A 27,314-nucleotide genomic window follows, 5' to 3' on the forward strand; every position below is an offset into this window, starting at 1 on the left:
ACCTGCTTTGTTTTGCCCTCCATTCTGATCACCCTGTCTTGAGAATCTTTCCTCAGTTTAAAAACTGCTACCGTTGGCATATATACACTACCAAATGTAAAATAGTTAGCTAGTGGGAAGCGGCTGCATAGCACAGGGAGATCAGCTTGATGCTTTGTGACCACCTAGAGGGGTGGGATAGGGAGGATGGGAGGGAGACGCAAGAGGGAGGGGATATGGGGATATATGTATACGTATAGCTGATTCACTTTGTTATACGGCAGCAACTAACGCACCAGTGTAAAGCAATTATACTCCAATAAAGATGTTAAAAAAAAAAACTGCTACCATGTGCTAGTTGGGGAAAAGTCATAAGATTAGTTTCAAATACAGATTATTGCTTTATGTAGTGTATTTATGAAACTTTTCTAAAAGGTTTATAGGAATCTATGTAAAGCATATGATCCTATCTTGAATTATTAGTGTTCCTTGAATTAAATTAAATTTAATTAATTTAAATTATCTTCATAATGAGTATACCTTTTCTTTTTAATGAATATTTCAATTAAAAAATATAAAAGAATAAAATATCTGTTTTTTGGAAGCAGATCTTTGTCTACTTTGTACCTGCTCCTTTGTAGCCAAATTCTCGTAGATCTCAATAAAAGATAAAACCAGATTGATTAGTGGAATAAATACAGGAATGTTTCTCCTGGGGTTTCATAGTTCATTTTGATTTCTTTAAGGATAGTTTATCCTTTTCCTAATACCATTGTTCTCAGTGTACATACATGGAATAGTGCATTGTGTTCTTAAAGTTTACCTGCCTAGACTCATTGGTTGATGGGTCTTTGTGTGCAGGCAATAATGGAAGGATTTTTCTGTTGTCGTCATGTATGAGGTGTAATTACTCAGTTACCAAACTGCTTTTTGCTGGAGTGTTTTATATGTCTTCTATTGTAACCCTTTAGCCAAGAAAACCATGTGGGAAAGGCTGACCGCCCCTGAAGATGTGTTTAGTAAATTACAGCGAGAAAACATAGCCATCATTGAGAGCTATGGTGCTGCCCTCATGGAAGTGGTCTGTCGAGATGCTTGTGATGGTCATGAGATTGGAAGGGTACAGTAACTCCTGCTTAGTATTATAATTGGATAGATATTTTGACTTATTAAGGCATAAACTGGATCAGCTTTTCAAATGTATGTTATATATTGGGAATTATTTTCTGTAATATATTTTAGTGAATTTTCTTATTTACTATAATTTTGAATTTCTGTTTTGTTCATTCATATGTTTTGTTTACTTACGTTCAGAATCCTTTATTTGTTCAGGCTGTACCCTCAGAATAATCTTTTTGCTAATTTTGAGATTTGCCTTACACTGGTAGAAATTAACCAGCAGAGATGCTGGTTAATCAAGATCTTGGCATAAGAGAATGCTGGATACGTAGCCTTTATACTGAGTGTATCTTTCTCTGCTTTTTCAATGAGTATTTGCATTTATATGTCTTTAAAATATTATGTCATACTGGTGATAATACAGTGAGAAGATAATTCCCTGCTGGTGGAAAATTACATAGCATTTGAATCATGTAGTACGCTCTCAATTATGTTAAAAAAATATTTGGGAAGACATAGAACGAAGTAATCTGTGTTTCTCAGATAATGTATTTTCTGTATAAGTTTTCTGTTTTCTACAAGGAGCATGTGAAACTTTACAATTGGGGGGAAAAGCTATTTTTAAAAATCCCTTTCCTCCAGCAAGTAATGTTTAGATTTTGCTAAAATATATTTAATGCCATTATTTTAATGTGTTAGGTTTTGTTTCAGAAATATAACTTTACCCTGAAATTTTTTCTTTTATTAATAAATCAAGATTCTGGATACATACATACATTTTTCTCCAAAAAAAAAAGAGAGAGAATTGTATTGCAGGCAACCATTCTCCTTATAAGAAAACTTTTAAACATTTCCAGATAAAGGGAGTTACTGTTGTTGATTTTGGTAGCCATCTCCACATTTTGGATTTTGATGTGTTCTTCCGTCAGATGCTGGCACTGGCTCTACTTGATCGGATTGTCTCCGTAGATAAGCAGCAGCAGTGGCTTCTGTATCTTTCTAACAGTGGCTATTTGAAGGTGCTTGTGGACAGCTTGGTAGAAGATGACCGTACTTTGCAGAGCTTACTCACTCCACAGCCTCCCCTTTTAAAAGCCCTTTATACATACGAATCCAAAATGGTAAGGCTTTATATTCACTTGAAGTTAGATCAACAGGTCACTTCCTCTTGAGGTTAAGGATATATTAAAGAAAACTAATGTGGCCTACATTTTGCATGTTTCTATCATACAAACTGTAATCATTTCTAAGGAGTTTTAAATTTGGGCACATGTGCTAGAACTGTATCTTCTGAGCATGCCAAAGTTGAGTTGAAATGATCCTGAGAGGGTTAGTTGGGTACTGAGACTGCTGCTTACTCACTTCGATTGCTGGTGGTGGCAAAGCCACATGACACCCAGTGGTCTATGAGGAGAAGAGTGAGCAAAAATGTCCTTCCGCAACGAAAATCAGACTGTTAGTTGCCTGTTGAAATTCCAATGTAGATGTGCTGGTTCTACTTTAAATACAGGATTTTTCAATACAGTGTATATAATTCATTTCCTTTCCTCCAAATCTGTTTTAATTTCTGTTTCCTCCTGCTTAAAAATACCACAAATGTCACAATAAGAGAAGCACTAAAGTCTTAGATTCTTCATTAATTCTGTTTTCCTTCCTTCATTCATTTATTCAACAAGTATTTATTAAATATCTGTTACATGCCAGGTATGGCACTAGGTAGTAGAGATACAGCTGTGAGCAAAACAATCTTCCCTGCCCTCCATAAGCCCACATGATGATTTAGTTGAATGCTTAATCCTTGCAAGGTGTATGTAGCGCTTCAGATACGCTGTGCCATTTACTCCTCATAAAAATCCTATGGTTAAGGTGGTATAATATGCCCCTTCCTAGCTAGCTCAGAATTTCTCTTCACCAGTGATTACAGATCAGAAATGTGCTATGAGAAAGTCTCATTTTAATGTGAGACGCTTGGCTCTGATCTCTGTACTGATGATTTTTGTTTCATAACTTCTTAGGCATTTCTCACAAGAGTGGCCAAGATACAACAGGGCGCTTTAGAGCTGCTGAGGTCCGGGGTGATTGTGAGGCTGGCACAATGCCAAGTCTATGACATGCGCCCAGAAATGGACCCACAGGGGTAAGCATCCATATCAATTTATTTATTTTTTTATGGTTTTTTTAAAATTTAATTTTATTCTTTTTATACAGCAGGTTCTTATTAGTCATCTGTTTTATACACATCAGTGTATACATGTCAATCCCAATTGCCCAATTCATCACACCACCATCCCCACCCCCTGCCGCTTTTTTTAAAGTTACCAGTAAAGGATTATTAAGGGAAAAAAAAAAATTTCAAACATAATTTTGCCGTTTATAATTCTGTTGGAGCAGTACTCTCATCTTGATGGTTTTGTTTGGTCATATACCCCTGCCATTAACTAATAAATGAAAGTTGCTAATAGGGTAAAAGTGGGTAGGGACCTAGTGCTTTCCATTTTAGAGCAGTAACGTAAGAGGGAAATGGGAGAGCATTTTGTTAGACGTTTTTCTTCCCAACTTTATTGTTCTGTTTAGTAGAAGTACATGTTTTCAGTTATACTGGTCTTCTAAAGTATTGTAATGAAATTATAATTTGTTGTGGATTTTCTTTTCTTGATGACTTGAATAGTATTTTATATTTTTCTCATTTTAACATTTTACCAACTGCTTGCTAATTTGAAAGCTTCAAGTGAAATTATTTTAAGTTTCAAACTTTCTAGCAGATTTCTCAGTTGAGTTTGAATATGAATTTTTTCTTTTTTGTCTACATGGCTGCAGCATTGTTAGGGCCTATAGCATACCCTCCTACTGTTAAATAACGATTTAGGTCAGTTTGAGTAATTTTCCTCAAAAGATCCATTACCAAATTGTATGTTTGAGTTTTTCAGGCTTAACTATAGAAATATTTTACTTCTAGAAAAGAAAATGTTTTTAGTATAACTTTCTAAGGTTTTAAACACAAGAGTTATTACTTTCACCTTAGGTGAAGAGGATTGAGTAAATTGTATTCCTCAGTTCATGGCACATTATTATTGCCTGTCTTTGGAAAGCCTTTCTGTTATTTCTTTTTATTTCCATATTCTGCTTTCATTCTCTTCTCTTCAACAGGCAACCTTTTTTTTTTGTTCAAAAATTTAAATAGAAATATTTACAATAAATAATAGTTTATTAATAGTGTTCTGAGACCTCATCTTAAAGGTTAAGTGATTTTACAATCTCATTTTAATTTTTAAAATCTTGTTTTATTTTATATAATGGACAATGTAGATTCATTTTTGGCTTTGGGTGTACAAGAGGGAAATTTGGGGAGAGTAACTTTTGTTTCTGTCTGTTTCTCACACATAGTCTCTGTGGCCCAAGGGAATATTTAGAGTAGAATAAGTATGTTTGGGGAATTTTAGCACTGTCTTTTCAAATTTATGCAATTATTCTTTACGAAGATTTTTAAAAATTCAGATTTTTTCACTAACTGTACCTCTGGGATACAGAGTCCTCATTAGTAGCTTCACATCTTAATTAGCCACCTGTGATTGTTTGCCGTGGAGATGGTCAGGGACTGTTTTAACTGTTGGACTGCTGCTCTCTCCTTGTTCACTGGATGCAAATCAAGCATGTTTGGCCTGAGAGATGCCCCAGTGTTCATCCCTACTCCAGTGGACCGGTACCGCCAGATTCTGCTTCCAGCTCTCCGCTTGTGCCAGGTCATCCTCACGTCTAGTATGGCCCAGCACTTGCAGGCAGCAGGGCAGGTAAGAGGATCCTTAGTGTAGAAATCATCAAGTGCAAAATCTTTATTTTACAAATGCAGAAGCCCTAGGCATAGAACGCTTAACGTGAATTTACCTTAACCGTTCTGTTTGTGGCAGAGCTGGGTATTGAACATAGACCCCTTGCACTTTGCTCTGAACTTTATCGGTCTGTTTTTGTACTCTTGTTTGAATGAAACACCACAGCTAATTAATAGAATAGTGAGATAGAAGGCAAGAGATCTAAATTTGTTGTTCTGCAAAAGGAAGCAGTTATTGTGATAGAAATAAGCTGGCTTCTAAAATGTAATTTAACCAGGTATTTATTAGAGAATGCTGTTCCTTTATTAGACCTTGCAGAAAATACAAAAGATAAATGATGATGCCACATTTAGTTGTGATGTTTAAAGAATGAGTAATTTAAATAAGTGAGTTTCTAATAAAATATTTTTCCTTCAAACACCATAAATTAGTTTTATTTTCATTGCTTTTCAGTGAAATCTTCAAAAATATGTTTGTTTCTTAGACTAATAATGCAATATGCAATTTAACCTTTTACTGATTAATTAGGCTTATCACTAAGAATCTGCAGTTTTTTATTGTGTTGCTCTATTATTATGATACCCTCAGGAATTAGGACACATCCTAATAATTTATGGTGATTTTATCTGCTTTCCCTGCCATCAGTCTTCAGGCATACTTTCCCAAGATAGAATGCTGCTGTTTCTAGTGTGCTACCTGATTTTATATTGCGTTAGTCTAAGTGACATTCTACCCCTTTCATATGCAGCCTTTGAGTCAGTTCTTTAACACTCAAAAACTTTGTCTTCTACTTTCTCGAGATTAAGGTTTTTTAGAAGAAGTGGGACATTGTGATACAAGGCCAGTCTTATACTGAGCATAGTGGAATTACCTGAGTAGGTTCTTTAAAAAATACAGATTACTGAGTTTCATGTCCAACAATGATGGACTCTGAGGCCAGGAATTTGTATTAAAAAACAAAAGTGGCACAGTTCCTGAGAGATTCAAATGTTCAGCCAGTTGTGGTGTAGTCCCTGCCTTCAGGGAATCTATAATCTAGTTAAGAAGATGTTTGAATGTGAAAATGAGTAGAGTCTTCTATGATGGTACACTGTAAAATGCTAAGCTGAAAGGGCACAGTTTAGAGGTCAAGATTTGTATCTCATTTACTTTCATCATATCAAAAGGAGAGTTAGACAAAAGCTTTTATGTGATTGTCCCCATGTCACACTAGTCAGACTTTCACAGAGCAAACTTGAATTCAGTAAGTCATTTTTTAAAAATAAATTTATTTATTTATTTATTTTTGGCTGCATTGGGTCTTCGTTGCTGTGCGCAGGCTTTCTCTAGTTGCGGCGAGCAGGGGCTACTCTTCATTGTTGCGGTGTGTGGGCTTCTCATTGCAGTGGCTTCTCGTTGCAGAGAACGGGCTCTAGGCGCATGGGCTTCAGCAGTTGTGGCACGTGGGCTCAGTATTTGTGGCTCGTGGGCCCTAGAGCGCAGGCTTAGTAGTTGTGGTGCACGGGCTTAGTCGCTCTGCGGCATGTGGGATCTTCCCGGACCAGGGCTCGAACTCGTGTCCCCTGCATTGGCAGGCGGATTCTTAACTACTGAGTCACCAGGGAAGTCCCAGTAAGTCATTTTTGAACACACTCATTTTAAATTCATGTTCTAGTTCCATTTAGACAAAAATTTTAAAAAATAGGGGTCAAATAATAGTTTTCATACAGTAGTTCCAAGTTATATTATACTCTTCTATAGTAGCTTCTAAGTGTATTAATCTCTAAACTTTGAAATAATCCTTATCTTTAGCTTTCTTATAAAATTTAGTTAGATGTTTGCTTCTTGAAAATAAACTACGTAAATGCAAAAGACAACTGCTTATCTAATATTCTTCATTACATTAAATTACTTGCTTCAATGTTATTAAACAGATGGATATAAATTTATAATACAATTTTCTACTCTTCCACCTGTTTTTCCATTTCCCCTCCTTTTCTTCGTCTTAGGTGTTGCAGTTTCTCATTTCTCATTCTGATACCATACAAGCAATCCTGCGCTGTCAGGATGTTAGTGCTGGGTCTTTGCAGGAATTGGCTCTGCTGACAGGAATTATAAGTAAAGCAGCACTTCCTGGTGAGTTGATTATGTTGAATGGATTTTTACCAGTGCTTTACAGACTGACATACACTTAATAGAATGAGGTTATTGTTACTTTGCAGCTATATATTACTTATTTGAGATTGGAACTAACAGAGTTAACTGCCTTTTTTAAAAAAAAATTATTTAGTTATTTATTTCATTTTTGGCTGCGTCGGGTCTTAGTCGAGGCACACGGGGTCTTTGTTGCGGTACGTGGGATCCTCTGCTGCGGCATGTGGGATCTTAGTTCCCTGGCCAGGGACTGAAGCTGTGTCCCTTGCATCAGAAGGTGGATTTTTAACCACTGGACCACCAGGGAAGTCCCCTTAACTGCCTTTATTTGAAGTAATATGTTTATAAAAGTGATATATGGTCAGTATAAAAAATTCAAAAAGTTCAAGAAAATAATTAACACTCAAATCCCACTATCTAGAAATTATCAAATGTTAACATAGATAAGTAGCTTTTCAAACATTGCTCTATGTATATGTATGTATTGGTGGGGGGAGGGGCGTTGGAGAGAAACAGACATACAGAGGTACTTTTCGAGAATGGGATACCTTTTACATTCAGTTTTAGAAAACAACTATTTAATTTTACGTGAACTTTACAGATGAAAAACTAATTGAAGAGAAACTGAAGACATTGATGAATTCCAGACAAATGTTTCTTTACTACAAGTGTACAAGAGATATTAGTTCTTAAAATATCACTATGATTAAGAAGAAAAAAAGATTATGATAAACTACTAAGATATTTTGGTCATTAAAAACATTTTTTTTACTACATATTTTACTACATGTTTTTTTACTACAAATTTTAGACAGGGGGCTTCCCTGGTGGCGCAGTGGTTGAGTGTCCGCCTGCCAATGCAGGGGACATGGGTTCGTGCCCCGGTCCGGGAGGATCCCACATGCCGCGGAGCGGCTGGGCCCGTGAGCCATGGCCGCTGAGCCTGCGCGTCCGGAGCCTGTGCTCCGCAACGGGAGAGGCCACAACAGTGAGAGGCCCACGTATGGCAAAAAAAAAAAAAAAAAAAAAAAAATTTAGACAGAATCAACTAACTCCTGATGTGAAAGATGAAGTAATGAGTTATTTTACACTTCTTTTTCCACCCTCATGTTGTTTGCTTGTATTATATTTACAAGTAAATATCATTTATATTCAGTCTTGTAACCATAATAACTTCAGTTATTTAGTTTTACTTGTATATTTACATGGATTCACAGAAAAACACCAATTCTTTTTTTTCCTCCTATAGCTTCACCATTTCTGAGTTCTTTCTTTTGATTTATCTCTTGGTGTTTTTAATTTGTATTGAGGTCCCCTCCCCTAAGAAAAAGTATATAATCTTCCCTGAACTCTCTAATGTTTACAGACATCTAAAGGTTACCTTTATTCTTGAATGAAAGCATGGCCTACTATTAATAATAATGTCATATTTTTTTTACAAATGAGGAAACTGAGGCACAGAGAGGTTAACTTGTCCAAAGTCACACAAATAATACTGTAGGGTTTTTCATGCACTGTGGCTTCTGAGTCTGTGTGCTTAACTACTAGCCTATACTACCTCCATCTTTATATTGCTGTGGAGAAGTCTGAGGCCAACTTCTGATTCTGCCCCAACACCCACAATATTTTTTCCTCTCTGGGCATGCCTCAGTACCTGAGCCCTTTGTGTTGGGAGAAGGAGAGAGTTTGGAAGGGCAGAGTGCAGTGCATATTAAGGTACTTAGAGACTGTGCTCATTCTTCGGAGATCCCAGGGTCAACTCCACCCAGCCTTGGAGTGTCTTAGTCCTGTGTGCTTATTATGTTCATTTCCCCACTTCATTCCAGTGTCCTGAGATGATACCAAGACAGGCCACCCTTGCCTTTACTAAGGTCCCATAGTGCTATGTAGTGGTTCTTCTCCAAATGGTTTTTACCTTGGTTTCTCCTAATTGCTAGTTCTCCTAATTACTTAATTTACTTAATCACCCGAATGTGCTGCTTCGCAAATTGTGGGGTCTCCATGAGAATTTGCAAGAGTTTGTTGGCTTATCTTCTTTTCTCTGTATTGCTTCTGAGGGGTGGGATGAGAGTCATGAGTTGAATTATGCTACTTACTCCCCTGGAATTTTCTTCACCTCCCCTTTTTTTTTTTCCTTAAGCACCACCATGCTTTAGTATTTATGGCGTAAGTTGGCCCCTTTCCCTTTTTGGTGAATTTCATTTATTTGTAGTTGATTATAGAAGGGACATTCTATGATACTACTTCATTCTGCCATCTTAATCCAGAAGTCCTGAGTTAGTACAGAGAGAATTTACCTTTTATCATATCCTCTGGCAAGGTGATTTTATTGATGAATTTTCCTTTCGTTCCTTTTTCTTTGTTTTTGTTTTTGTGGTACGCGGGCCTCTCACTGTTGTGGCCTCTCCCGTTGCGGAGCACAGGCTCCAGACACGCAGGCTCAGCGGCCATGGCTCACGGGCCCAGCCGCTCTGCGGCATGTGGGATCTTCCCGGACCGGGGCACAAACCCATGTCCCCTGCATCGGCAGGCGGACTCTCAACCACTGTGCCACCAGGGAAGTCCCCTTTCGTTACTTTTTAAAAATACTTGAAATATTCTGTATTTTACTAATAGCAGCATTTAACCCTGTCACTGTATTAAAATTATCTTCAGAAAGGCACAGTTTATTTTAACATGCTCATGGTATATTCAAACAAAATAAAACAATAAAGCACTCTGACCAGCAATTCCTGCTTCCTAAAAGGAACCAATTATCAATTTATACTTTGTTTTTCTAGCAGTTTCTCTGCTCGTGGTGTAAAAATTTTTTCCTCCCTACACAAATGAAATACCATACACACTGCTCTGTAATTTTTTCCCCACATTATGTTTTGGGGATTTTTTCTCATCGGCATGTATAGTTCCTACCTGACTCTTTAATTGGTGGAATAGTTTTCCAATTGTGAGGTGGTTACCCAGACCCCTGTGACACGTTGACTGTTTCCGATCTTTTTAAAAATGTCAAACAGTATGGCATTTAATAACTTTGTGTGTGTGTATACATATACATATACATTTTTGTATATTTGAGCTGGTAGGCTTGGTAAGTTCCTGGCAGTGCTTTGTCAGATATAAATATACTTTTATATATATATACACGCATACATATATACCATTACATACGTGTGTGTATATATATACACACACACACACTTTAAAATAATTTTAAAAGATAATGCAAAATACCCTCCTAATTTTTTAAAATAACTTTAAAAAATAATTTATACTCCTCTTAACCCTACTCTGCCCAGTTCAGCCCTTGATTACTTATGGTTTTGTATTATCCTGTAATTTTACTATATGGTTTTGTCTTAAATGCTTAGCCCAGTACCAGATATGTTGTACCTCCTCAACTACTTATCATCAGGTTAATTTTTTATCTGTGACCCACAGATATTCTGTAAAGTGTTTTGGAGTTGAGGATGATATATATGGTCCACAGCACTCAGGTGGCATGTAGCAGAAAGGTCTTAAGAATCTGAGAATTGGACTTCCCTGGTGGTCCAGTGGTTAAGACTGTGCTTTCACTGCAGGGGACACGGGTTCGATCCTTGACTGGGGACGCTCCGCATGCCACTCGGTGCTGCCAAAAGAAAAAAGAATCTGAGAATTGCTAGTTTTTTAAAATAGAGGCAGCAGTTGATGTGCAGGAGGAATGAAAGAACTGGGGAACAGAAACACAGGTTGCAGAGATCAGAAAGGTTAAGGACAAACAGGAAAAAGCCAAAGTTCCACGGTAGTATTAAGTGCAAACTCCAGCTTTCAAGGGGTTAAGATGGAAAAGGAGGGCATGAGAATCACAAGCAACAAATGGAGAAAAAAATATTTCAAGAATTTGATATTAATCAGGGTTTTACTTGGTTTTGTTTTGTTTTGGAGTACAAGGGAGACCTGAACACATTTTTAGATAGTGCAGAAAAATCCTCTGCGGTAGGGTAAATTTTAGAAAGTAATTAAATAAAGTGATTCTGGGAACCTACTCCCCGTGGAGGTGGAGGTGGGAAAGGGAAAGGAGCTAGTGGAGCAGTGAGGCGCAGGTGAGGTAACAAGCCAGCATGTGCCAAGTGATATGAGTATTTTCTGTAGGTTTGTGTAGAGGTTGATGGGCTGAGAAATCTAAAAGGAGGAAGGCTTGTCATTATAAGGAGCAAAGGATAAGGTTCCAGGTTATGTGCTATGGAGTGTATGCTTGGAAGTAAGAAATGGATTAAAGGGATTGTGAAAACACATGGATAGTTAGGGTGGCTGGGACAGGATCAGCTGGGTTCTCCTCATGGCTACAGTCATAGAACAAAGAAATAAACCAGTGGAGAGAATGACCCATGGGTTTGCTTGGAGGGCTCAATAGAAATAAAGGGAGTCCATGGTACTATAAAAGGTTGATCAGCTTTAGGGATTTCGTAATGGGTCCAAACTGAGAAATTGAATGGCAACTTTTTTGTGTATGTGTAAACTGTACTTTACCTAAGGGAAAAGAAAAAAAATCAAATGGTACAATACATAGACGAGATAAAAGAAAAAAAATGCATTTCATTTTTAGTGTTTTATATTCTGAACTGTTACATGAGAAAGTAATTTACTGCTGAGTTTAGAAAATTTTAACTTTTATGTTTATAAATAAAAAATCGATTTTTCTCAAAAACTTTGAAGTGCCTTTTTGAATTACTGATTCAGTCTAGATTTAGCTTGCATATGACTGAATGTGTGATGTGGTACACTTAACATATTGTGTGGTGGTACACAATCTTTGTAAAGTCGTATTTCTCAAACCTCCTTCATGGCAGAGTCTGTGTCTATTTATGCATATATATATAAAAATATATATTTATACATATATAAATATATATATGTATACATATATAAATATAAAATAGTAAAACTACCATTCCTGGTTTTTTAATGTTTTTAATTTTTTGATTATAACACTACATTTAAAAGCATTCCAAATTTTATAGGTATACTAAGTGAACTTGATGTTGATGTTAATGAAGGATCTCTAATGGAGCTACAGGGACATATTGGAAGATTCCAGGTAACTGATTCTTTCTTATTTCTTTTTTATTTTTTAAATTAAAAAAATTTTTTTTACTTCTTCAAAGAGCAGCTATAAGACTTGTAACAAAATACAACAGTCCTCTCACTGATCCTCCCCATTCTGCTCCCTGAATTTGGGTAAACCCAGCAATGGTTTTAATTGATTCTTTCATATCTCTAAATAATATGCTTATGTTACTACTACTTGATTTTCCAATTTTAAGAGTCATCTGTTGACCTTCCATCGAGAAGGATGAGAATTTAGATCTCTTTACTCCTGTTCTTCTGTCATACAATATGTACCTCTCTTGTAACGTGTCCCCACCCCCAACTCTAATCATATCATAATTTCGATTAGATTAATATTTAGTGTTACATTATTATTACTATGAAATGTCATTTATGAATAAGCCATGGATGGACCATATTTTACTTTTCTATACAACATTGTTTTTCCTAGAGTAAGTAATTGTTTCTTTTTTTTATTTGCTTGGTTTTATGTACTTATTTCTAATTTATTCCCGAACTCTCCTCCAGTTATGTAATCTCTTTTCAATATGTTCAAACAGAGTAGATAGCTTATCAATTAGATATTTTATCGCAGTCTTTCTGGGAGCCTCCTGGCCTGCTTTGATTTGAGCACCTTCACTTTTTTTTGGCTGCAGAAGAATTATATTTATATTCCATTATTTTTGATACAGTAATTTTCTTAAACAGTCCTCTTTTCATGAGCTGTTTTTCAAGTTTCCAAAAGAAAAATGCTGCCATCAGCATAATTGTTATCAATGGGTGCATGGGTATACAAGTAGTACATTTTGAGTCATTGTCAAATAGCACTCCAGAAAGGCTTGTACTCTCTCTAACCAAGCCAAAATACTCTGTTTTGTTTTGTTTTTTTAAGCCTTCTAACTTTTTTCATTGGTGGGGAGAAAAAAATATTTTTGATGAATCTTTCATAAGGTAGCCTCTGGAAATGTGATAGTGCATCTGTTTTTGTCTGTAAGAATAGCAAACAGCCAGTTTTAAGATTTAAAAAGAGTATTTTGACAAATTAAATTTACATTATAATCTCCTTAGTATGTTTTGCCTTATCCGTACTTATTATTTAAACTAACATCAGTTTAAGTTAGATATTATATAATATATATGGATGTATATATGTAGGGGTGAATGTGTGTATGTGTAATACCAGTGTTTTAAACGTGTTTTTATTGTGCACTTACTATGTGCAAAACACTGTACTAAGCACTTTAAATACAATTCAATGTCTCAGGTAATCCTAACAATAATCTTATAAGGTAGGAATTGCTATTATCACTCTAGAAATATGAACACAGAGGCTTGAGGAAGTTAAGTAACTTGTCCCAGGACATATAGCAAAAAGTCATGTACCTGTAATTGGAACCCACATCTCTGATTCTGGACATACTGCCAATTTTGCAAAGCTTGTCCTTTCCCACTGAGAACCTTAGGAACAATTATATTCTCAGGTGAAAATTACCAACATTTCAAACAAATGAGCTTTGCGATTTATCTGCCAAGGTTTCTTCTGTGTTCCCAACTCCTTTTTGAAGTCCCCAGAAGCAGCCACAGGAGTTAGAGCCTTTAAATTTGAGCCTTAGTAGACAAAATTATCACGAATCTGCTTCTGTTTGCCATCTCATTTTGTTTCTCATTGTTTATTGATTAGTATTTATTTAATGGGAATCTACTAAGGAATTATTTGGTATGATACAAAAAATCTTTGGCAAGCACTTAGATTTTAGTCGGGGTTAACTGCTAGAAGAATTAATATTCTTTTAATGAGTTGTCTGCCAAGTAAATACATTTGCAGAAAGGTAAATTTTAATATTGCTAACTTTAGTTGAGTCAGTTGGAAGTAAGAAATTAGATGCTTTAAAGAGTGATTTTATTCCCCACTGAGTTTTTCTTTTTTTTCTCCCTCAAGAAAGATAGGTCACTAACTTTAAACATATACAACTAGATATGAACAAGGAAGTATCTTTTCTTTCCTTAGCGCCAGTGCTTAGGACTACTAAGTCGCTTTGGTGGCTCCGACAGACTGCGTCAGTTTAAATTTCAAGATGATAATGTGGAGGGGGATAGAGTGAGCAAGAAAGATGAGATCGAACTGGCTATGCAGCAGGTAAGAGGAGTGAGAGTTGTGTAGCTATTCTTTAAGCTTTTTATGTTTTTGGAGATATTTGAGAAAAATAATAGATGTGGGTAATTTTACAAATTGATTTGTAACTTTGTTGTAATTTTACAAACTGATCTATAACTTTGTTCTCCTTCAAATCTGGATTTCCATAATATGAGGCATTTGGGGAACTAATATTTTTGTTACTGCTTGTTCTTCCTTTGTAGATTTGTGCCAATGTCATGGAATATTGCCAGTCACTCATGTTACAGAGTTCCCCTACCTTTCAGCATGCTGTGTGTCTCTTCACCCCTAGCCTGTCAGAAACCATTAATAGAGATGGGCCCCGGCAAGGTGAGCTAGCTAGTTCTTTCTTTCTGTATTTGAGGAATTAAGTTGCCAGGATTATGACAAGCTCTAGTTGGCCCCAGTATGATGCAATTTTTTTTTTTTTAACCACGAGTAATGAATGGGAAATTTTTAAAACGACTTCTTTAAGAAGGAGTGATGAGGAGGTACTCTTGTCAGACCTGTGGATACAGCTGGAGAACTGGAAAGAATAGAGAAATTTAAGATTTTCTGAGGATGAATCTGGAAGAGCCGTGTGGGGAGAGTATAGTTTTATGTAGCGTGTGAGACCCAAAAGGCTCTAGGATTGGAGAGTAAACTAGCCAGGTGAAAAGTATGAAAATAGTTTGTATGTTAAATCATGTTAAGCTGAATTTAGTGTCTCAGGTTTTGTATTTAGCTCCAAATTTCTGTAACATAGCAAAGTAAAATTTCGATAGTTAGTAAACTGATGTAGCCTATGATTCCCTAGTGACCCAGTAGGGAAGATTAGGAATATGAGGCCGGATTATGGATTGGTTAAAGCTTTTGTCCCATGGGACATTCAAAAGCCAAAGCCCGTTTGGATCTTGGTGGTTGTATTGTGATGGACTGGTGATGATCTCAAGAAACCTTTTGTTTGAGATTTCTGTGAATCATTTTGTCACATTTTCATCGTCTTCAGGATCTTATTTTCTCTGAAAATTGCTTAATCACGTAAAGTATCTATTTAATAGAATAATATTATGAAAAAATATGTTATGCCAAGAACTCTTGTTTGTCTAACTCCATTATAAAATGTCCTAGCAAGTGGGATTAAGAAATATTTTTTTATTGAGGTTTTTTATTTACATACAACAAAATATACCCATCTTAGGTGTACAGTTTGAGTGCTTTTTGTAATTTTATGCAGTGTGTAACCACTACCACAACCAAAATATAGAATAATTCCCTCATCCTTAAAAGTTTCTTCTTGTCCCTTTGCATGTGATTGTTTCCTTTGACCCCTGGTCAAGGTCTCTATTATTTTGCCTTTTCCAGAATTTTATATAAATGGAATCATACAATATGTAGTGTTTTTTGTGTTTCGACTTCTTTCATTTAGCTCAGTGTTTTTGAAATCCATCCATGTGTGTATTACTATTTTGTTCCTTTTTATTTCTGGCTGGTATTCCATATTAAAAATATACCATAATATATCTCTTCACTAGTTGATAGACATTTGGGTTATTTCCAGATTTTTAGCTATTGTGAATAATGCCACTATGAATATTTGGATATAAATCTTTATGTGGACATAATGTTTTCATATCTTTTGATTAGATGCCTAAGAATGCAATTGCTGGCTTCTGTGGTATGTTTAACTAAATAAGATACTGCCATTCTGTTTTACAAAGTACAGTCATTTTGCATTCCTACCAGCCATGTATAAGAGTTCTAGCTGATCCACATGCTTGCCAATGCTTGGTTTGTCAGCCATTCTAGTGGTTGTGTTGTGATATCTCACTGTGATTTTAATTTGCATTTCCTTGATGACTAGTGATGAGCCTGTGTCCAGTTTTAGTACTATTTGTTGAAAACATTATCTTTTTCTGTTTGGATTACTTTGGTACCTTTTCTCAAAAATCAATTGACCACATAAATTTGGGTTTATTTTTGGACTCTCGATTCTGTTCCATTAATCTGTATGTCTGTTCTTTCTCTTAATACCACACTGTCTTTATATACTTTATACACAATGTCTTTATATACTTACTCTTCAATAGCTTTATATCAACAGTAAGTCTTGAAATCAGGTGGTTTAAATCCTCTATCTTTGTTCTTCTTTTTCAAAATATCTTATGCTTATGGTTTACATGGTTTATTTCTTTCTGTCCATTTATTTTCATCCTATCCATGTTTTTCTGTTTAAAGTGCATCTCTTGTACACAGCAGAGAGTTGAGTCTTTTTTTCTTTAATCCATTTTGACTATCTCTGCTTTTAGTGGTGTGTTTAGTCCTTTAATATTTAATATAATTATTGATATGATTGGACTTGGGTCTATCATTTAATTGTTTTCTACTTATTAATTGCTTTCTACCTCCTTTCTCTGTTTTTTTGTTTTTCCTTACCTGCTTTAAAAAAAAGTCTGTTTTATAGAATTTGATTTTAATTTTACCATTGGGTTTTTACCTACACTTCTTTGTATTTTTTTTTTTTAGGAATTGCCATCGTTTTTCACAGCCTATTTATTGTTAATATAGTACCACTTCATTCAAAATTTACAACTCTTACAACTGTATAGGCCCACATTCCCCCCTTCTTTTATGTTATAATTGTTACATGTATTACATCTACATACACTATAAATTCCCTTAGACAATAATTTTTATTTCAAACAATTTAATGCTTTATAAGTAAAGAACAAAAGGGTAAAAAAGAAAAAAAGTCTTTTGCATTTATTTAGATATTAAACACATTTGATGCTCCTTATTCTTTCTCAATGATCAGAGTTTCCACGTGGTGTCATTTCCCTTCAGGCAGAAAAATTTCTTACATAAGTATGGGTCCGTTAGTGATGAATTCTCTTAACTTTCTTTTATTGAAAATGTCTTGATTTTGCCTTCATTCTTGCAGGATAATTCTGGTGGATATAGAATTCTGAGCTGGTAGTTTTGTGCTTTCTGTACTTTAAAGATATGGTTTCACTTTCTTTTGTCTTCCATGATTTATAATGAGAAGTCAGTCATTGATGGGAATATTGTTCCTCTATATGTAAAGTGTTGTTTTTCTGTTGCTGCACTTGAGATGTGCTCTTCCTCTTTAAACAGTTTGACTGTTAACGTGCCTTGGTGTGGGCATCTTTGTTTTTATTCCGTTTAGTGTTGTTGAGAATTTTTTATCTATACATTTCTTTGTTTTATCAATTTTGGGGAAATTTTGACTCTTTTTTTCTTCAAATATTTTCAGCCCCATTCTCTTCAAACATATATTAGATGGTCTGATACTATGGGGTTTTTTTGTAATGCTCTTTATTTATAAGAAATAGGATGAGAACATTTGCTATACTTTTTTTTGCGGTACGCGGGCCTCCCACTGTTGTAGCCTCTCCCGTTGTGGAGCACAGGCTCCGTATGCGCAGGCTCAGCGGCCATGGCTTGCGGGCCCAGCCGCTCCGCGGCATGTGGGATCTTCCCAGACCGGGGCACGAACCCGTGTCCTCTGCATCGGCAGGCAGACTCTCAACCACTGCGCCACCAGGGAAGCCCCTGCTATACTTTTTTATTATTTGATTTACTATCTCATGTAAAGTTGCATTACAGTTTATGTATGTTAGCATGATTTCAAGGCCCTGAAGGTAAATGTAATGGTCAGATCATTTATTTTTTGCAACTATTCCTCCTTGTAATTTTTTGTTTATATCTTGGTATCATGAATATGTAAATTTTACGTTAGCAACTATATTTACAGATAATGGAAGACTGGAATTTTTTTCTTCCAGTTTTATTGAGATATAATTGACATACAGCACTGTATAAGTTTAAGGTGTACAGCATAATGATCTGACTTACATGCATCATGAAATGGTTATCACAATAAGTTTAGTGAACATCCATCATCTCATATAGACACAAAATAAAAGGGGAAAAATTTTTTTCCTTGTGATGAGGGCCCTTAGGATTTACTCTCCTAACAACTTTTATGCATGACATAGAGCAGTGTGAATTATATTTATTGCATGGTACATTACATCCCTAGTGCTTATTTATCTTAAAACTGGAAGTTTGTGCTTTTTGACCACTTCAGTTGCTTTATCTTCAAGTTCACTTATTCTTTCCTCAATAAGCTCTATTTGGCAAAATATATCCAGTGAATATTTTTATGTCAGAAATTGTATTTTTCAGTTTTAGAATTTTTGTTTGATTCTCTTATCTCATTTTTATTTTCTCTACTGAGATTAACTATGTTTTCATTGTTTGTTTTCCCTCAGTTATAATAGCTACTTTAAAATGCTCATTCATTAGTTACCAACATCTGGTTTATCAGGGATTAGACTTGCTTGGTTTTCTTGTCTCTTGAGAATGTGTTCCATTTTCTTAGTTGTTTATATGTTGGGTATTTAAAATTGTATACTGAACATTACAAAGGTTTGAAGGTTCTAGATTCCATTATTTTTTCCCTGTATGGTGTTTTTCTTTTGTTTTGGCTTAATTACCTTGGCTGTTTTGACCTGTGAACACTGCTTCTTGGGTGACAGATGCTGCGTCAGTTTATGTCTTTTGCCTTTAGCTGAGATGTTTTGAGTGTGTTACGTGCATGGTTCAGGGGTCAGTTAGTGATGTGGGTAGCTATAGGGATCCCCTCTCTACTCTCCTGGGATTCCCCTAAAACTTTCTTCACTGGTCATGGTTTCCAGGCTTCTCAGCTGCTGTTTTTTTGGTTTGTCAGGCATTAATGACTATGCTTTTTCCATCAGCACTCCTGCTTCTGCATTGTGTTGCTTGTGCTACTGCTAGGTGTACTTAGCCCCAGGCCGAAGGCCATGAGCTGCGAGCTTAGAGTTGTACCGGTTCCATCTGCCCTCTTCCCACTGCGCCTGCACTCCCTACCAGCATCTGTCTGCTTCTGTTTACTTTGGTAACTTTAGGTAGTTATTTTTTGTGTTATGTCTAGGTTTTTTATTTTCTGCCATGAGCGGGGAGTGGGCTGTTGTCTAGTATGGTCTTAGTTTGACATATTTGGAAACAGAAGTTCTTAAAACCTAGTAAGATACCTTTACTTAAAAATACCTGTCATTCAGTGATTCATTTGGAGTAGCCTTGGGTGAGAGTATGTCTTAAATAAATTGAGGAAGTAACTATAAAGATTTATAGTAATATTTTATGGAGTAAAGTGCTTAAATCATTCAAACTGGATATATAAAACAATTTCTTTGACTTAGTTAAGCAAATTAATTCTACATAGTTCTAGCTTTCTCCTATATTCAAAAAGTTTGCTGCCAGGAAGATCACTAGACTACAAAGGTGCAGCCTCACCGGCATGCGGGAAAAGTGCTAGTTCAGGTGGCTCAGCAGATAGGAAAAAGGAGGTCTTCTTCACTTGGAGGGGCATGGAATGACTGGGAATCCTACTCAGAGACCCCTTTTCATTCAGAAGAGTGGTTTTCCTACCACACAGCAGTGACATTTAACCTGCTGTGTCCCCTTTCTGTCTGGGAGTCTGTAAATGAGCATGAATCTGTTTACTAATCCCTGTAGGTCTGTAGCTTGATGCAGACCTCTAACTGCCTCAAGAGGGCAATCCTTTTCTTCCCCTTTGAATCTAACTTTTTTTTTTTTTTTTTTTGTGGTATGCGGGCCTCTCACTGCTGTGGCCTCTCCCGCTGCGGAGCACAGGCTCCTGATGCGCAGGCTCAGCGGCCATGGCTCTCTTGCCCAGCCGCTCTGCGGCATGTGGGATCCTCCCGGACCAGGGCATGAACCCGTGTCCCCTGCATCGGCAGGCGGACTCTCAACCACTTGCACCACCAGGGAAGCCCTGAATCTAACTTTTTAAAACAAATTTAACCTGAGCATAAGATTTTTTAAACAAAATTGTAATTTTGTCATTTATTCTTCAAAACATTAATATCACTAATAATTATTAAAATTTCATTAGTTTCTTATCATTTTGAGCCAATCTTTTGCATACCATGTTGTTTTTGATCTTTAATACTTAAAGATGAACTTTATGAAACCTTATAAATTGGTCTTTATTTTTCTTCAGACTTTTTTAAGGGTTAATAAGCATATTCTTCTCTGCCAATTCTAGACATATGAATGGGTAGGTATCTGGTAGGTTCTAGAATATTTAGTTATAGAGAGATAGTTTAACCTAGTGGTTAAGAGCACGGACTGATGATGAACTGCCTGGATTTAAATCCCAGTGCTACAAGTGACTTAAGAAAAATGACTTATCTCTTTGTGCCTCAGTTTCCTTGTCTATAAAGTGGAAGTAATAACAAGCTCCCTCCGATGAATTATTGTAAGGATTAAATGTGTTAATATGTGTAAAGTGCTTTAGAACAGTGCCTGGTGCTTGGCATGACATCAGTGTTAGCTATTATTATTCTTATTATTGCTCTTGTATTATTGTTATCCTCTAGTATATTTACTATTACTTGTGATCAAGGGACCCTTTTCTGTAGCACTTCCACTTCTTTGACTTCATGGTCTTTTCTGCAGAATCTGTTTCTGTAGTTAGATATCTCATGGGCCATCCTCATCTGATGTCTAAGTCTGGTGCCTCTGAATGCTCTAATATTTCCTAGGCTTAAGCAAGTTAGTATATAAGAACTCCTGAAGTGATTTGGAATACTCTCAGCATTAGACCATCATATTTATGGATAGCTTCCTACCAAGTTGAGGTCACACAAATGTTGTCTGGGGACTGGCGTACCTAATTTCACTAGAAGAAGGCTCTCTGTGATGACCTGTATCATAAAGATTGTCATATCTTCACTGAGACTGGTGAAGGAGAATTGGCAAATCCGATGAGTATAGGATATTTTTTTGGTGGCAGAATCCACTGACAAGGGACTCTTTTCTCTTTTCCCCTCCACATGAAGGTCTATGAGATTGGACTTTGGAGCAAAGTTCAAGGGGGTGGCAGTGAAGGAAGCAAATGTAGATCTCTCCTTCAGTGTTCATGGCAGTTGGGGCCATTAAACAAAGATTATCTCCAAATTAAACCTGAAATTACCAAGGTGTTTCTCAAAGAAATCCCTCAGTCACAAGAGGAAATTGCTTTACTTGCACCACACAAACCATCTCTATCAATAGAATAGGAACATTATTGCTCGCCTTGTTTTTCTTTCCTCTACAAACAGCTTTTCCAACATCACGTTTTTCTTTTATACCTTCATCAGAAAGTCGTCAAGTAAAAGGCAGATCATTTTGTTTTGCTATCCAAATGGAGTTATTGTGGTAGAAGACTTACTAAACTTTAAATTTAATTATCTATTTTTTAACTATTTGTTAGCGTTCTCCTTGTCTCTTTGGAAGAATAACTTTGATCTGGGAACTCAGCAACCAGAAAGATGCAGACTGGAAATGAGTCCATATAAGTAGAGCCGCAGGGCGAGGCAGGAGTTATTCACCTGGGGTCAGGAAACTGTAAACTGTATTTGTGTGCACGGGGTGGGGGGTGGTGGAGAGACAGGTGTAAAGGTTTATAACTTCTATAGAGTTCTCAAAGAGGTCTTCACCCAGTAAAGGGTAAGCTGTCTCAGTGTCCATCAGCCAGCTCTCCTTATTGTCTCAAGGCTCCAGCCTTATGTACCTACCTCATTACAGTAGCTCCTAACCACTCCTTTGAACTGTCAGTGGTATTTAAAAGTAGTCTTGGATTGGTTTTAATAATAGTTTACATGCCCTTAAATTCCTGGGCTTTCCTTTTTTTAAAAAAAACAGGTCATTTGAGATTCATATAAGATGGCTATAAGTAGAACATTGTTTTTTATCAACTCTATTAGATACCCAAGCTCCAGTGGTTCCATACTGGCGCCTACCTGGTTTGGGCATTATTGTCTACCTGCTGAAACAGAGCGCTAATGATTTCTTCAGCTATTATGACAGTCATCGACGGAGTGTCAACAAGCTACAGAACGTGGAGCAACTTCCCCCAGATGAGATAAAAGAGGTATAAATCTTATAATGAGCGGTAGATAATTTTATTTTTTTAAGAGTTATTTTATTATTTATTTTATTTATTTTTGGCTGCGTCGGGTCTTAGTTGCGGCACTCGGGCTCTTTGTTGTGGTGTGCGGGCCTCTCTCATTGTGGCGTGCAGGCCTTCTCTCTCTAGTTGTGGCTCGTGGGCTCCAGAGCGCCTGGGCTCTGCAGTTTGCGGCATGCAGGCTCCCCAGTTGAGGCGCACGAGCTCAGCAGTTTTGGCGTGCGGGCTCAGCTGCCCCGCGGCGTGTGGGATCCTAGTTTCCTGACCAGGGATGGAACCTGCGCCCCCTGCATTGTAAGGCAGATTCTTTACCACTGGACCACCAGGGAGGTCCCAAGCGATGGAGACTTTTGAGAAGCCATTGTTTTTACTGATAAGGACCAGGGGTCTGATGTCAGACTTGTAGGTAAAGATGATGCGTGCAGTGAGATGAAAGGAATTACAATGACTCAGAGCTCTGTGTGGCTTGAAGAAGAGCTCCTCACCTAAGCAGCACACTTCATGAGCATAGAAACTCTTGACTGAGTGACAGGAAGTTGTACCTGTTCAAGAAAACCACCTGCTATTCAGTAGAAATTTCGGTAGCTGGCCTTTGCATAAAGAGTTTGGTAATTTATACTCTAAAAATCTGTGCTGAGAAACTTAGGTGCAGATGCTTTTTCAGTTAGAAGTGACTCCTTAGGCAAGATGTCTCTGTTCCTTCAGCATTTTCAGTATCTGTTAAGTGAATTTTTCAGACAAATGAGATGGCGTATCAGACTTGACTGCCTTTTCTCAATGATCCAGAATCATACCCTGGCACTTATTGTAACTAAAGATGCTGAGTTACTGGGCCTGCTCTTTCTTTCCATGTGGCACAGCTGAGCTATAAGGCTTCCCTTGGCCAGTGCTGAAGCTTCGTGTCTTTTGTGGCAGCCTGCATGTTGAGCCATTTTGCCATTCCTGGTTCACACCAGGTTTTCTGAAAAACACCATGTCACTCTTAAGAGTAGTCAGAGCCTACTCTCTTTTACCATTCTTATAATTCTAGGGGACATTTATTGAGAGTTTATGATGTGCCAAGCCATGAGCTACATATTCTACCTGAATACCTTAGGCAGATATTGTTGTGTCTCCCATTTCTCAGATGAGGAAGCTGAGGCACTGAAAGACAGACTAACTTATCCAAAGCCACACAGCTAGCAAGTACAGGTTGAGGCAGGTGTTATTGACTGGGTTCAGGTAACCCCTGAAATTGTGTGGTTTACACCCGGCAGTCCTTCCCCATCGTGCACAGCTTATGGGTGATGCTAGTACACACAGGAGGGGCTGCAGCATCACGGTAAAGCATGTGGCACTCCACCAGTCCCACTGTAGAACACCTGCTGCCAAACCCAGTGTCTGCACGTTAAATTGACCCACTGTGCTTGCAAGTATGCCAGATGGAGAAGGGATCAGGGGAGGTTCTGGTTGATGATCATATATTTATTATGCTCTGCAAGTCTAATTCACATTTTCTTCAGAAGATACCTGACAGCTGTTATAGAAATTCTCCACACGGCATTGTGACACTTACTGCTTGGAAATCCCACTGTTTTGTTTTGTTTTAATTTGACAAGAAATTCAGGATTGGTTGGCCCCTCAGCAGATTGGAAATGTCTGTTTCAGGGACTGGACTTTCAGAAAGCAGCAGATGAACGTTCATTTGTGAATTCAACTGCTTCTTTGGCTCTCGTTTTTTAAAATTACTAGCTTCCTAATTAGATAATTAACTCTTGTCTGCAAGGATGTTTAAATTTATTTAAATGTTTTTCACAGTACGTATCACAAGTGACTACTTATAGTGTATAGATTTTCATTAAATTTTTGTTACAATATATGTCATTCTTAATACTGTGTTTGTTTTTTTTCTTAGTTGTGTCAGTCTGTGATGCCTGCTGGTGTTGATAAAATCTCCACTACCCAGAAATATGTTCTAGCAAGACGCCGTTTGGTGAAGCTGATCAACAATCGAGCTAAACTGCTTTCCCTTTGTTCTTGTATCCTTAATGAGATCATAGTGGGGCTTGAAGGGTGACCTTTAAGAGAATTTTCAAATGTGGGAACTGTGTACTTATTTTCACATTACTTGGGTATCAAAATCACATGGAAAGGGACATAATTACTGTTAGTTTTTTTCTAGTTAAATGTGTGATATATTTCTAAATTGAAAATATTTTTCTTACCTTTTAGAGTAACTAGTAATCCTCATAATATACACAGACACTTTCTGTCCGGACAGGAGACAAGGACACTGAAGGCTATGCTGGCCCAGCATCCCACAGTTTCCACCTCCTTCCTCTCAGCACATCTTGCTGCTTTCTGGAGAGACCTTACGTCCAGTTTATTAGACTGAGGCTGTGGTACATCACTGAATGGTGCAGTCTCTTCTTTTCCCTCGTGCTCAGAAACTGTTTTGCAAAATCATGTGATGAGATTGTTTTCCTTTAATCTGAGCTCTCCTCTATAGTTATCACAGAGACCTGCCTGTTTATTCTCTGGCGCCATCTGGAGTACTACTTGTTACATTGCACACCCACGGATTCTCAAGACTCCTTATTTGCCTCCAGGACCTTATTTAAAAGCAGAAGGCTACAAGGTAAACTTTATTCTGAAAATTAGTGAACCATAAATGCCTATAGATTTTAGCACCTTAAAAAACTAGTTACATTTAATCTGCTTTTTACTGTGCAGGTTACTGAACAGTAACAGGGTGGACTAGGTAATCAAGAGCTACTTAGTTACTAGGCATAGCTAGCTATGTTTTGTATTTTCCCTTCTGTCCATGGGAAATTGGACAGAGCATTGTAGAGGCTGCCTTCAGCTGCTTCTCAGCTTCTTGCAGTTAATGGCTGACCCAGGTCCAGAGTCCTCTGGTCACAAATAATTTTCCAGAAGAATGGAAATGGGTCAGCCTAGGCCATGATTCTTGTTGCTCGAGGGCCCTTCTGTGACTGATGAGCGTGTATTGGATCCCTTAGGTGGCAAGAAACAGAAGGAAAGCTTGAGAACCCTGGCCTAGAACAGTGAAATGCTTCCTAGGGGCTTCCATTTACTGAAAGCTGAAATAGAGTTCTCAGTCTAGACCCATGCTTTTCACGGTGCTGTGGTTCATTGTCATCGGGTTCTTCCATTGTGTAGTAGACACACACCTGCAGAGCTGGTTTGACTGTGTCTTTATCTCTAGATTCCTTCGCTTCGGAAAGCAATCTGGATTTTAGAAGTGGGCTGACTATAGTGAGCCAACATGATATAGACCAGGTAACGTTCTATTCTCATACTCTTTTTTTTTTTTGAAAGTAAAAAGGGAAAGCCTGGTATATTAGTAAGATAATAGTTTTCAAGTTTACATCCAAAGACCTGGTTTGAATTCTAGCATAGCCACCTATTAGGTACGTGACTCAGAACAATTTACTTAGCTTCTGAGCCTCCATTTCCTCAGCTCAGAAATGGGAATGATAATTCAACCTCTAAGCATTTTGTCAGAATTAAATGAGGTTTCATGTGTAAGACTCGTAGGGTAGTGCCTAGAACATAGTAAGAGTTCAGTAAGGGTAAGCATCATGATCTGGAAACTCCGTATATCAATAGTTATTGCTGTTTAAAGCAAATTTTAAGTTTTACGCATTTATACAACAAGGGAAAGAAGGAAAAACATTAGTATCATACCAGTAAATTCTAGGGTGGAAAATGTGAATGTTGAGTTAATTTGGCACATGGGAAAGGACCACATTACAAAAATCCAAAGGTATTTAAAATAGGAAGACATAGAATAAAAGAAATATTTGAGACTACTTAATAATGAAATGTCACCTGCGTTACCTGTAGCTTCAGGCCGATGCCATCAGTGCTTTTGGAGAATCACTACAAAAGAAACTTCTGGACATTGAAGGATTGTATTCAAAAGTTCGATCTCGCTATAGTTTCATACAAGCTCTTGTCAGACGTATCCGAGGCTTGCTGAGGATATCACGGAACTGAGAGCCCGTGCTTATGCTCTTCTGAGGAAGAGAGGAATTGGGGAAAACTGTCTCCTTTTTATAGTTTCTTTCTAAATTATGACCAAAAGATATTTTGCTATTTCTTTCTTTATATATGGACTTCTTTTCTGTAAACTTCTTTGCCTGGTTTCGTCCTCACTAGTAAAAAATAAATAAATAAATACTTTTTAAAAAAAACAAATATGTGGTCAGTCTCTTGAAATTTTATCTAGAATATGGTCAATATTATCAGGAATTCAACAAATAATCCTTCCACAGTGTTGGTTTTCCCCCAGGGGTATTATTCGGAATGCTAAATTAAAGCCATGGTCTGAAAATTCTAATTTTTTCTCTCTTTGTAGCTACATTACACTTTTTTTTTTGGCGGTACGCGGGCCTCTCACTGTTGTGGCCTCTCCCGTTGCGGAGCACAGGCTCCGGACGCGCAGGCTCAGTGGCCATGGCTCACGGGACCAGCCGCTCCGCGGCATGTGGGATCCTCCCGGACCGGGGCACGAACCCGTGTCCCCTGCATCGGCAGGCGGACTCTCAACCACTGCGTCACCAGGGAAGCCCTACATTACACTTTTTATGATAATGCTCTTTAAAGTCAAGCCATCTCTTTACTAAAATTATTTTTTCTTTTCTGCATGTAAATGATAAAATAATCACTTGCATTTGTTCCTTAAAATATTTGTGGAACTTTTCAAATAAATCATCTGCCTGTATTTCTCATATAGTTAATAGGATGGCTGCAGTTAGAGAAAAAGAATTTACCCAATAAAAAAGAATAGGAATAATAAATAAATAATAAATAAATAAATAAAAAATAATTTACCCAATTTGCCCGATAGTATTTATGTGCATGTGACTACCTCATCTGAAAGTCCGTTTTCCTGTTTCCAGCCAAAAATTATTTCAGCCTGATATATAGAAGAGACTGCTGAGAGGGGAAAGAGTCTTGACTCTAAGGTAGTGGCAGAAAATTAACACTTAGTTCTATGGTGTTATGGGGTTTT

General features: G+C 37.2%; 1 protein-coding gene across 2 annotated transcripts in view; it reads left to right on the top strand.

The window, feature by feature from the left end:
* NUP205 (nucleoporin 205) overlaps positions 1–26,488 on the top strand; it is an 81,432-nt gene extending 54,944 nt beyond the window's left edge. For both annotated transcript variants that reach the window (XM_060020959.1, XM_060020960.1), the window contains 13 exons: positions 951–1,099; positions 2,028–2,219; positions 3,114–3,235; positions 4,748–4,886; positions 6,914–7,040; positions 12,056–12,132; positions 14,152–14,280; positions 14,502–14,628; positions 22,095–22,261; positions 24,192–24,315; positions 24,786–24,914; positions 25,503–25,576; positions 26,144–26,488. In XM_060020959.1, coding sequence (XP_059876942.1) covers positions 951–1,099; positions 2,028–2,219; positions 3,114–3,235; positions 4,748–4,886; positions 6,914–7,040; positions 12,056–12,132; positions 14,152–14,280; positions 14,502–14,628; positions 22,095–22,261; positions 24,192–24,315; positions 24,786–24,914; positions 25,503–25,576; positions 26,144–26,296 — 1,709 coding nt within the window. In that variant the 3' untranslated portion in view covers positions 26,297–26,488. The remainder of the gene's footprint in view (positions 1–950; positions 1,100–2,027; positions 2,220–3,113; positions 3,236–4,747; positions 4,887–6,913; positions 7,041–12,055; positions 12,133–14,151; positions 14,281–14,501; positions 14,629–22,094; positions 22,262–24,191; positions 24,316–24,785; positions 24,915–25,502; positions 25,577–26,143) is intronic.
* The last annotated feature ends 826 nt before the right edge of the window (positions 26,489–27,314 follow it).

Source organism: Delphinus delphis, chromosome 9, assembly GCF_949987515.2.
Source record: "Delphinus delphis chromosome 9, mDelDel1.2, whole genome shotgun sequence".
Lineage (NCBI taxonomy): Eukaryota > Metazoa > Chordata > Mammalia > Artiodactyla > Delphinidae > Delphinus > Delphinus delphis.